The 12686-nt window shown below is 42.7% G+C and overlaps 2 protein-coding genes across 3 annotated transcripts; one reads left to right on the top strand and one right to left on the bottom strand.

Annotated features, from left to right (window-relative positions):
- Positions 1-1325: 1325 nt before the first annotated feature.
- polr1b (RNA polymerase I subunit B) lies at positions 1326-8075 on the top strand. Its single transcript, XM_037124090.1, has 15 exons — positions 1326-1502; positions 2469-2636; positions 2745-2891; positions 2980-3112; positions 3205-3341; positions 4022-4245; positions 4331-4502; positions 4737-4908; positions 4997-5278; positions 5745-5878; positions 5966-6136; positions 6233-6389; positions 6536-6732; positions 6810-7060; positions 7193-8075. Exons 1-15 carry the CDS (start codon positions 1326-1328, stop codon positions 8073-8075), a joined length of 3405 nt encoding a protein of 1134 aa, XP_036979985.1.
- Positions 8076-8145: 70 nt separating this feature from the next.
- LOC119033693 (N-acetylneuraminic acid phosphatase) lies at positions 8146-11461 on the bottom strand. Of its 2 annotated transcripts, XM_037124092.1 has the most exons (4): positions 11273-11461; positions 10997-11018; positions 10840-10913; positions 8146-9773 (listed from the first exon to the last, which is right to left on the bottom strand). In XM_037124092.1, exons 1-4 carry the CDS (start codon positions 11360-11362, stop codon positions 9132-9134), a joined length of 828 nt encoding a protein of 275 aa, XP_036979987.1. In that variant the 5' UTR covers positions 11363-11461; the 3' UTR covers positions 8146-9131. The 2 variants fall into 2 exon arrangements, with proteins under 2 accessions (XP_036979987.1, XP_036979988.1); XM_037124093.1 differs by lacking the exons at positions 10840-10913; positions 10997-11018 and having other exon boundaries at positions 11273-11450.
- Between the last annotated feature and the right edge of the window lie 1225 nt (positions 11462-12686).

Raw genomic sequence — 12686 nt, forward strand, 5'->3', positions numbered from 1 at the left:
TCGTACAGAACAGTTTACTCACCATGTTCGGGAAGAGACCAGAGTGAAGATCAGTCAGCTAAATATATACACATCTAACTTTTTGGAGAGAAATGCGCTAATTTCACGCGGGACCGCCCCTTTTGGCATGCTCGACATGGATTAGTCAGAAAACCTGTGGGCTGGACTTATGTGGTTTACGTCATTTCAACCAGAGAATTCTACCAGAGAAAATGAGGAGGGGTCCTGATGGCTGTAAGATCCACAGATGAGACAAGGAAAGGAGACAGCATACATTGTGAGCTTTGTCATAAAAAAGACAAGTCCTCATTTTTATCTGTTTTATTATAAGAATGAAAAAAATATGAATGACTTAGAGTCACTGTTTTCTACAGGTCTGGTCCAGCTGCTGTGAACACAACATGTTTTCATTGTAACAAGATTTTTATCTCTGAGGAGCTTCAGGAGAAGTGTAGGCCTGCAGACATGGATCATCCTCCATCACTACACCTGCAGCTTTTTGTGTCACTACATGCAACCTGAGCGTCCCACTTGATGACGTCACCACTCTAAACCTCAAAGCCTCTATGAATGAGAAGAACTCTCGCCGGGCGTGGTGGCGCGCGCCTGTAATCCAAGTCACTGGGAGGCTGAGGCTGGAGGATCGTTTGAGCTCAGGAGTTCTGAGCTGCAGTGAACTATGCCGATCGGGTGTCCGCACTAAGTTCGGTATCGATATGGTGCTCCTGAGGGAGCTCGGGACCACCAGGTCGTCTAAGGAGGGGTGCACCGGCCCAGGTCGGAAACGGAGCAGGCCAAAGCCCCCGTGCCGCTCAGTAGTGGGATCGCGCCTGTGAATAGACGCTGTAGTGCAGCCTGAGTAATACAGCGAGACACAGTCTTTTTACACTCCCACACAGAGTTTAAAGCTTACAACTCTCCCCCAGTTAATTTGAAGTGAAGAAGCTTCTTGAATGAGAAGTCAAATGTCTTCAAGAAACTGAAATACGCCTACGATGATGGCAGAAATCATCCATTAAAAACCCTCCTTGTAATGTGCGTATTGCCATCAGCACGTTTCAAATTATGGGGAAGAGTGTGAACAATCCATTGTTAATATATGAAAGGTTTGTATAATATCCTGTAGCAGTAAAGAGACACCATGCAATAAACAGCCTCCTGGAACAACACAGGGTGGCAGTAATCAAAATACAGAAAGGGGAGCTGCCACAAAGAAGTGAAGAAGAAGAAGAATCAGAGGAAGACTTCCTGTGTCAGAGGGTTGTACTTCCGCTGTCACCATGCACGTGTGGTAAACAAGCATATGTATCTCTGGGAGCGCAAGCATGGACTTTTCAGAAAAGTGGAGTAATCTGGCCGAATGTCCGAGTCTGAAGAATCTGACAGAGGAAAGGTTTGGCGTCCTGAAGGAGTCTCAACATGGCGCCGTTCAGGATTTAACCAAAGCTCACATCGAGTCGTTTGACCAGGCTGTCACTGACGGACTCAGCCGCGTTGTGCAGGTCAGTCCAACTTTGTCTGAACGCAGTTCGAAACCAGCCTGTGGCTGTGTACAGATATATTAAAAAGTATATATCAGATTAGATTCATGACGTTTAAATCTCTATTCAGCACACTAAATGTTGCGCTGCTTACACTTGCTTACGTTGCTTTCTTTAAAGTTGACGTCGGTTGAAATGGCACCCAGCTAAGATACATGTTGGCTCTGAACGTGTGTTATTTGTTGTTGGGCATCTTTGTCTTAAAATTATACATTTTTAATTCTATCAAATTCTAACAAAACAAAACAATAAAAACCCAAGTCTCTATTCATTGCCCATCCTCAAAAATCTCAACTCTGAATTTTTAAAAGTTATAGTATAAAATAAAACTCTGCACACTAATGTAAATTGGACTGTAATCCTGGTAAGATGTGTCTATGTGTGCCTGGTCAAGTTCCTAAGGCTGTTGGTGCTACTGAAATAAAACACGACCGATTAGCAGTTTTTGGGGCCAATATTTATATTGAGGAGTGAAGACATTACTATTTTTTTGCAGTGATTCTCAAAATGTGGTTATGAAACACTTTGTAATAAAGGCAAGGTGTCAGTTCAACAAGAAACTTTATTTTCTAAGATGGCATCAGTAAAATAAAAGAGAAAACGTCACTCGAAATGAGATAATTACAAATCACTGCAAGCATCATTTTTTGCATATTCTTGTCTCAAGTTCAGTGTAACAGTTGTATAAGTGTTTTTATCAGCCAGTATACAGATATCATAATAATTACAATGCTAAAAACTGATATTTTCTGAGATGGTGATCATACTGTGACAATCTCATGCCAGTTCAAACCTAGCTGCTTGCTTGGAAACTCAAATAAAAAATGGCACCTGATTTCCCCCCTCCAAACTTTACCCCTTTCATCGTCTGCTTCAGTAAAGTCGATGTCCATTATTTGTGGGTAACACTCCATCTGTCTCCCTCAGTCCATCTCCCCCTTGGAGTTCACGTTCAAAAATGACAGGATCAGCCTCTCGTTCGTGGAAGCCACCATCTACAACCCAGTGGTCGCTAAAGGGAGCATCTGCAGGGACATGAAGGTGTTTCCAGCAGAGTGCAGGGGAAGGAGATGTTCGTATAAAGGAAAGCTTGTGGTAAGTCTGAGATGTGTGGCAAAAAAAGGAAGTGTTGATGAAGTATATAACATGACATGGTAAAAGTTTAATTGGCTCTTTAATAGGATTTGTTTGGCATAATTTCAGGCAGACGTCAGCTGGTCGGTCAATGGCGTTCCCAAAGGCATCATCAAACAGTCCATGGGTCAGCTACCGATCATGGTGAAGTCGAAACTGTGCAACCTGCATGGCATGTCCCCCAAAGAGCTGGTAGCACATCACGAAGAAGCAGAAGTAAGACGCGTGTTTATGATATGCAACAATTCTTTCCATGCATCTTTATTAATGAATAATATACAAAGTCCCTCTTTTAAATCAACAGGAAATGGGAGGTTATTTCATCGTGAATGGAATTGAGAAAGTTATTCGTATGCTGATAATGCCAAGGAGGAACTATCCTATTGCCATGTCAAGACCTAAGTGGAAGAGCAGGGGGCAGGGATACACTCAGTACGGTAAATATAACCTTCAAGGTGGGGTGTAAGAAGAGTCTTGGCTCAATAATTTATATCTTTTAAAATGTGTCGTCATCTTTTTCTTTTCACAGGTATTTCTATGCGCTGTGTGAGGGAGGAGCACACAGCCATCAACATGAACCTACATTATCTGGAAAACGGAACTGTGATGCTGAACTTCATCTACCAAAAAGAGCTCTTCTTCCTCCCACTAGGCTTTGCACTCAAGGTAGTAAATGGCATCTAATGTATTCTAGAAATGAACAAGTCTGCAGCATTCATTACTGAGTGAAAAGAGAGTGTCAAAGGACACTTATTAGGCTTTTTTGTTTTCTCCTTTTTCTTCAGTGTTTTATATGTTTTTGTGTGTGTACAATATCTTGGAAGTTAAAAAGGGCAAAGCCTGCAGCAACTGAAGCTCCCCTCTCCCATTGAAACACCTCTTTAGTCATCCCACCTTTAAATCTGTGACCTTGCAACATCACAATACATAACAGAGTCATATTTGCATAATGTCCAATGGCTATTTTGGCATGTTAGAACTGATTTAGCACAGGTGCTCTGATGTTGTTAGTGGTGCTGGGTCAGGCATGTGTGAGCTGACCAATCAGAACAGACTGAGTATTCGGGAGGAGGGAATCCTTAAAGAGACAGGAGCTAAAACAGTGTTTCAGACAGAAGGGGATAAAAGTGCTGCTGCACTGGACAGAATGAGAAAACTGATGTGTTTTTTGAGCACTAAAGCATGAAAACCTATGCTAGTAGTGACCCAAAAAGTCATTATGAACCTGAAATTTAGCAAATATCTCTCCTTTAAATAGAACAGAACAGAAATATAACAAATTTTAAGTTATAAAATCTGATGATGTGGTTAATATAGCTCATTGTCTCTGTGTTGCTCTCCTCCAGGCCCTGGTGGACTTCACAGACTTCCAGATCTACCAGGAGCTGATCAAAGGCCGTGAGGACAATTCCTTCTACAAGAGCTGTGTGTCAGAGATGCTGCGCATCGTCATGGAGGAGGGCTGCACCACCCGCAGCAAGGTGCTGAATTACCTCGGAGAGCGCTTCAGGGTTAAGATGAACCTTCCTGAGTGGTACACAAACGAGCAGTGTGCACACTTCCTGCTAAAGTAAGTCTATTTTTAATCAACAACTCGCTGCGAATCGTGTTTTTGGTACATTAAAAAAATAATAATTGTGTTCTGCTTTGACCAGCGAGTGCATCTGTATCCACCTGAAGTCAGATGTGGAGAAGTTCTACCTGCTGTGTCTGATGACCAGGAAGCTGTTCACGTTTGCCAAGCAGGAGTGCATGGAGGAAAACCCCGACAGCATCATGTGTCAAGAAGTGCTCACTCCTGGTCAGCTGTACCTCATGTTTCTGAAGGTGAGGTCATGGAGTTGTCTGAACAAGAGTCATGTTTTTCACCATGTTACAGTTCATCATGAAGTAAGCATCTTCCTTTTTTTAGTAAGTCTCTCTGGGAATACTAAATATACAAGTATTTTAGATTATTAGATTTGATTTAGAACAACATACTAAAATTTGCTAGTAGAACAATTATTTTCTCTTCTAAGTTATCTCATGGTATTTGTTGAACCCCTACAACATTCCCACCAGGAGAGACTGGCTGCCTGGTTGGCGTCTGTGAAGCTGTCCTTTGATAAGAAAGGCAGCAGAATAAGTGGAGGATGGAGCGCTGAAAACATGATTAAGATTTTCAACATGGGCACTGACCTGACCAAACCCTTTGAATATCTGCTGGCCACTGGGAACCTCAACTCCAAGACAGGTCAGACCGTATGAGTTAAATCTGAGTGCATGCTATGTTATAAAAATGTAGTTCATCTTTTAAATGTAGTTTTCCCCTCTGTCTACAGGTCTCGGCATGCTGCAGAACACAGGTCTGTGTGTTGTAGCTGACAAGCTCAACTTCATCCGCTACCTGTCTCACTTCCGCTGCGTGCACAGAGGAGCAGCGTTCGCCAAGATGAGAACCACATCTGTTCGAAAGCTGCTCCCGGAGTCCTGGGGCTTCCTGTGTCCCGTCCACACGCCAGATGGAGAGCCTTGTGGGCTCATGAACCACATGACAGCCAGCTGTGAGATTGTGGCACCGACCCTGCCGACCATATCCCTGCCTGCTCTGCTCTGTTCCCTCGGTGAGTGAGTCGACATTTCGACAAATGCAATATGACTCAAATGGGATTCTGTCCTTTTGAATTTGAGGTTTTAATTGCCATGAACATATGATCTAATTTCATGTATTCCTCTTTTAATTTCTTTTTGGCAAAATGAGTCAAGCTTTTTTGTGAGAAAGTCCACATATCTGATGTTCCAAATCTTTAAACCTACCACTGATATTAATACTGCCTTTTTACTTTATACATGCATCTGTTGGCAAAATGTAGTTTAACTTTACTCTGCATGAGACCACAGGTGCACTATACTACCCATTTTGGACTTACCTGTAATGATTGAAAAAGGAAAAGTGTCTAAAAATCAGTTTCAAATTTGGTTTCAAAATGATCTTGAAAAGGTCTAAAACACATTCACTTATAATGTCTTTTAAAATGTTTTTTTTTTTTTTAAAAAAAACATGTCACTGGGCTTTCTCTGGTGCCTCAGGTGTGACTCCAGTGGATGGATCTCCTGGCAAAGCCTTTTCAGACTGCTACCCTGTGGTCCTCGATGGAGCTGTAGTAGGCTGGGTGGAGACTGAATTAGCTCCTGTTGTGGTCGAGTCACTGCGCAGGTTTAAGGTTTGTCAAATGTACAATATGTAAAATATCAACTGGGTGTGTCTAGCAGACTGTTTGAAAACTTATGTTTCAAATAAATTCCTTAAGGTGTTGCGAGAGAAGAAGGTCCCCCCCTGGACTGAGATTGTTCTGGTTCCAAAAACGGGCAAGGCCAGCTTGTACCCGGGCCTGTTCCTCTTCACAACACCCTGTCGGATGGTGCGGCCTGTGAGAAACTTGGCTCTCGGCAAGCAAGAGTTGATAGGCACCTTTGAACAAGTATGTGAAACCCGTGGTTTAAACAGACTCAGTGGTACTTGTGTAATCCCAATGCATGAAGTTACTAAAATGTGTTATTTAATAATTTTTATGCAGCTTTACATCAATGTGGGCATCATGGAGGATGAGATCGAGTCCGGAGTGACCACACACCAGGAGCTCTTCCCTCACAGTATGCTTAGCGTGGTGGCCAATTTCATCCCTTACTCAGATCACAACCAGAGTCCTAGGAACATGTACCAGTGTCAGATGGGTAAGTTAGAGGCCCCACACACCTATGCAGGTGTACAAGCAAATTCAAACATTCTTTCCTCGCATTGCTATTTTTGGCTGCTGTGAAGCTTGTAGACTTCACAACAGCTTGTGTTCCATCAGAGGTTAAACGTATTGTCTTCTCAGGTAAGCAGACGATGGGTTTCCCCCTGCACTCATTCATGGATCGCTCAGACAACAAGCTGTACCGGCTCCAGACCCCTCAGAGCCCCCTCGTGAGGCCCACCATGTACGACCACTACAACCTGGACAACTACCCCAGCGGCACCAACGCCATTGTGGCTGTCATATCCTACACAGGCTACGACATGGAAGATGCCATGGTGAGTAAGACAGTATAATGATTGCATTTCCCCCCCCTTCATAGAAATGATTTCCTGACACACTTTGATCTTATTAGATCGTGAATAAGTCATCATGGGAGAGAGGCTTTGCTCATGGAAGCATCTACAAGACTGAGCTGGTGGACCTGGCAGACAAGGTCAAGGGAGATGACAGCGTGGTGTTTGGGACTAAGCCAGGTGACCCTAAAGTAAATGACAAACTGGATGCCGATGGACTACCACACATTGGGTCAACACTTCAGTATGGAGACCCCTTCTACAGCTACATCAACCTCAACACTGGCCAGACCTACGTCATCTTCTACAAGTAAGTGTCAACGTTTGCTTGTTTGTGTAGTTGCATCAGTTAATCATGAAGTAATGATTTTACTTGCGGTGTTGACTACATGTTCCTAAAAACATATTCTTAAATGCTAATAGAATGCGTATTTTCTCTCAGGAGCCAAGAGGCCTGTGTTGTTGACAATATAAAGATCTGCAGCAACGACACTGGCTCAGGCCGGTTTAAACGTGTCTGCATCACAGTTCGAGTGCCACGAAACCCCACCATCGGCGACAAGTTCGCCAGCCGACACGGTCAGAAGGGCATCTTGAGCCGCCTGTGGCCGGCCGAGGACATGCCCTTCACAGAGAGTGGCATGAGTCCTGACATCCTGTTCAATCCCCACGGCTTCCCCTCCCGTATGACCATCGGAATGCTGATCGAAAGCATGGCAGGCAAGTCTGGCGCCCTGCACGGCCTGAGCCACGACGCCACACCCTTCACCTTCTCAGAGGAGAGCTCCGCGCTCGAGTACTTCGGTAAAATGCTCCGGGCAGGTGGATACAACTACTACGGCACAGAGCGGCTCTACAGTGGGCTGAGTGGTCAGGAGCTGGAGGCCGACATATTCATTGGAGTCGTCTACTACCAGCGCCTGCGCCACATGGTCTCTGATAAGTTTCAGGTGAGGACCACAGGAGCACGAGACAAGGTGACCAACCAACCAGTGGGAGGGAGGAATATTCAGGGAGGCATCCGTTTTGGGGAGATGGAACGGGATGCCCTGCTGGCACATGGCTCTTCTTTCCTGCTTCATGATCGCCTCTTCAACTGCTCAGATCGATCAGTGGCTCAGGTGTGTGTTGACTGTGGTAGCCTGCTTTCCCCGCTGTTAGAGAAACCGCCACCCTACTGGTCGGCCACACGCCACCGAAAGACTGTCTGCACTCTGTGCGGTAAAAGTGACTCTATTGACTCAGTATCTGTTCCTTACGTCTTCCGCTACTTTGTAGCTGAACTCGCAGCAATGAACATCAAAGTCAAATTAGATGTTAAATGAATTTTGTAGGACAAAAACAGTAAAGATATGTGCCTTTTAAATGTGACAAGGTACAAATCAAGGCACCAAAGAAAGTGTTCTGAAAAGTCTTTATGTCCAGTGAAGCTGCTAGAACTAACTGTTAAACAAAGATTCTGTAAAGAAACTGTAAAGCCACAGAAGTTATCTCCTTTTGTCAACACTGTTTTATTAACCCGATTAAGACTTTGAGAAAATAAACATGTTGCAGCAAGTGATTGAATGAATGTGATGGCATCTTTTGATGTGTATGAAAATAACCCAAATGTTTATTTGTGAAGTTGTTCTGAGCAGTTCATAAAAAATGATGTGCTGTACCAAGAATTTAGATTCTTTACGCAGTAACTCCATATACACAAACGGACATGGTTTGTGCATGGCCCAGGACAGGAAAGCTGCGGAGTGAGTGTTTAAAACTTCTAAAAGCAGCACAATAGTTTATTTTTGTGACTTGATCATTATGTATTTATTTGTTTGTTGTGTGTATTGTAGGAATTTACAAGTGGATTTCTTTTTCATCATCTTGAGTTGTATGATGACAAATTCATCTTAATTCTTAAATTTTCCATGACAGATATGATTTAAAAATAAATTAACAGAATGATTGTCAGCAAAATGTACTTGAATATGGAAAGTAAAGTACTCATTCTGCAGGAACACAGTATGGCCCATTCTATATTTGATTAATCAATGCATGTGCAGCATTTCACTGCTGTGCTTTTGTAGTAGTGGAGCTAATTTTAGCTTTTTTTTTTTTAGGTATGTTTCAAAAGGTTATTAACTACTGGCTTAGAGGTGCAGTATTTAAGAATTGTAAAATTCATAATCAAAGCAAATAGTTGGTAGTATTTAACCAGAGTGACCACTAATTAACTCAGTTAGCCGTGCTGCTAGCAGCACCAAGGGAGTGTTTACACCACTACCAGAACATTAAGAAGTGATAACATTTTTTACGCACCCATAATTTAAAAAGTCCCACTTGAAGTGACAGTCTGCTCATTCACTTGTTTCAAACAGCGTTTCAAGAATAAGTTGCTCTTATTTCAGCTGTGCCAGAATATGTGGCAGGTCCAGCACAGTCGGGATAGTGTAGTCTGGTTTCACTGAACCGTCTGGCACAGCACCTCCTGCACTGCTGATCCAAACTGTAGCCCGCACTCCGGCATTAAAGCCCCCCTGAATATCTGTGTCCAAAGAGTCTCCCACCATAACACAATCCTCGGCCTCCACATCCAGCATGTTGAAACACAATGTGAAAATGGAGGGGAATGGTTTCTGCTCTGCATGTTCTCCACCAATCACGATGGCATCAAAGAACCCCTCACATCTGACTGCCTCCACTTTCTCTCTCTGGGTCTTAGACTCCCCATTGGTCAGCAGCAGCAGCTTGTATCTGCTGCGCAGTTCTTTCAGGAGGGAGCATATTTCAGGAGACAGACTTAGAACCTCCAGGCGACTATTTTTCCACAAGTAGTAGCACTGAGTTGCTAGAGAGGCTGAGGAAGAACCTCCCACAGCCTCCTGAATGCTCTCCTCCCAGTGACCCACACGGACCTCATCTATTGATCTGCCAGCTGAGGGGTCAAAACTCTCGTGGAAAAGCTTCAGCTTGAACTTGTCACAAATGTTCCTGATAGTCGTGTCATCGAGAGCCAGTGTGGTCTTCAAAAGTTCACTGGCCTGCAAGATACAAACACAACATTATAAAACATGTTTCTGGTTGAGCTGTGACCACAAGAGGTCAGCCTCGAGACTGTTGAAGAGGTTTTGTCAAAAATACAATTACAGTACAGAGGTAGCAGAAGCATAACATTTGCATTGTTTACTATTCATCTGCCTTTGTCTCTATTCATTGTAACAAAAGTTATATCAGCAAAATGCACTTCTGGTGTCAGAAGTCAACTTGTAATCTGTAACAACTGACATTCTATGCACCGATGATAATAGGCCTTTGTTTCAGATGTAAACTGTTAATTTGCAAGGTAACTATAGCTATCAGATAAGTGAAGTACAGTTAAAAATACAACTTTCAGCTGGTAAATGTAGAAAAGTAGAAGCAGACTTGTGAAAAGCCATGAGTCATACTTGAGTAAAAGTAAAGATATTGTGTAAAAAACAGGAGTCCTTGAGTAAAAGTCTTAAGTGTCCGATATTAATTGTACTTAAATATCAAAATGATTTTTTGGCAATAAATGTAAAGAAAAAAGCACACGTTGATTACACTTACTATGAGTCAACTAATTATCGGTTCCAGTATTCAGAATTTTTGTGATTATCTGAATGTTTTATTTAAATTTTTACCAATTTCTGCTCAAATAAATTAACTTAAAATGATGATGCAACCTCTTCTTCTGTACAGACATACATACATCACAATAATGTAGTTATCATTAAATATTTTGGCCAGGACAGTCATCCAGTGAAATTCTGATATGGTGACAGCCCTAAATCAAAGTAAAGTACATGTACCATTACATTTTTAGTACATAAATTTGTATGCATAAACATACTCTCTTCATTTTCATGACTGTGCAAACCTAATAAACATACTGACCTTAAAGGGTAAACACAAGTTCTCACTCTTTTACTTTGTTATATCAAGTACAGTAATTGAGTAAATGTATTTAATTAAGTTCCATCAATGGGTAGACGTACAGAATGTAAATTAGTATCTCAAATTTGTACTTGGTAGAATACTTGAGTAAATGTACATTGCTTTACACCACTGCATGACTGGGTCACACACCTGTGCTTTTCCTGCTGTCACAGGTGAAAGAGTCTGCCAGGAAAAGGGCTGAGAGTCCCCAGAAGAGGTGCACTCTGGCAAAATAAGTGAAAACACCTATGCCTAATTAAAGTTACAGTTTAAATTACTTCAAGTGCTCGAGTAAATGTAGACCTACTGTTGCTTTGCACCACTGACATCTGCAAGACACAGTAAAAGGCGTATAAAAGGACAGACTTGCATTAGTTCAGACTAATAAACGGCTTGTTTAGCATTAGCTTAGCTGACAGTGAACGTTAGCTTTTAACGGCAGTTTTTTTTTATTTTCCACCAGTGCCTCAGAATGCGCCTCAGCCAATCAGAGAGCAGCACCGGCGGCGTTCTACACTTCCGTTAAGCGCACGTTACAAAGTTAGCATTAAATGCTACATGAGGAACATCCAGACTGTATCACCTTCTGTATCGCCACTCCACCCGCCCGACTTGTTTCAATTAGCGTGTTGTCCAGGTCAAATAATATCGCCTTCACAGCTCTGCCTTCCATTGTCGAAGCACTCCGTTCATTCACCGAAACGCGTCGCGTGTCATCGCGGAAGCGCTCTCTAGTGAACTGCACGATGGGAGTTGTAGTTGTGATAAGTGCTCAGTACTTGCAGACTTCATCCACTAGAGAGCGCCAATAAATAAAAATAGAGTTAGATTTCTTTCCCCCAGCGGCTCATTAGGTTCTCAATGAGATCTCTACACCTGCTCCAGTTATGATAAATCATTAAAATTAATGAGATTCAAACTCTTTATGTGCCATTAAAATTAAATGAGGGCATGGACTCCCTCCCCAGACCAGCTGAAAAAAAAAAAACACGGTTAGGCCTAAGTTTGCAGGGATACTAGGCTTCAGCTGTGCACATGTTACTGCTTTTTAAAATGCTTAAAATATTAACATGCATTATAAAATAGTGCAGTAGTGGAGATAATACAATAAAATGATCTCAGTTTGCCTTATTTGACCCCATTATTACATTGCCTTTCAGACACTACACGCCATTTTCCATGTGAGAAAGCGTTCCATCTGGTGATGCCTGAGCTGTGGCCACAGCCCGCTCGTGTGGCACTGCAGGATTATTTTTAGAAAACTGATGTGAATCAAGACAAACGGGAAGCAATCAGTGTCATCAGTTTTCTAATTAAATGCCCTACGTGACTCTTGACCATACGTATTGCCAATTCAAACACATAGTCCGTGACACGCACCCTTTCTAAATCAAAACATACCGCACTTCTTATGCAACCTGTCCTTTAACTCGCTCTCTCAGATCTGGCAACGCGCCAGAGGTTCACACGCAACAGTGTGCAGGCCTGTTGCACCACCTAACCCAATCAGCGATCACAGCGATCCGTTCTCACATTACCTGAGAATGCCTGTGTCTTTAAGAGAAACCTGACCTAATTATTTCAATTACCTCGGACGAAAAAAATGCCAAAGATGAACTGTAAATCAAGAAATGGTGTGAGAAGCCTTAACTGCTATCATCTCTGAGAACAAACAACACCTGCCGCTCGCATGCGAGGAGGAAAATATTTGTTTAAATGACAGACAGGCAGCGAATCAACTTTCTTCTTCTTTTTTTTTCTTTACTGCCCTTAACCTTTAAAAGGAAAGAGAACCATAAACAGTGGATGTGCGAGGGGTGAAGTTACAAGTGTTAAGGTGGAATTTCCCCTCTGATGTGGAGAGAGGGGGGGAGCAGAAATCGCGCTTACTTCCCCAACAGTTCGTGTGGGGACTCTTCCAAGAAAGGGCAGGCATCTGAAGGACCGTCGAGGCCTGGTGTCTTTTGTCTGCACGACACCATTCCTCTTTTATCTGC

This window comes from Acanthopagrus latus, chromosome 15 (genome assembly GCF_904848185.1).
Source record: "Acanthopagrus latus isolate v.2019 chromosome 15, fAcaLat1.1, whole genome shotgun sequence".
NCBI lineage: Eukaryota > Metazoa > Chordata > Actinopteri > Spariformes > Sparidae > Acanthopagrus > Acanthopagrus latus.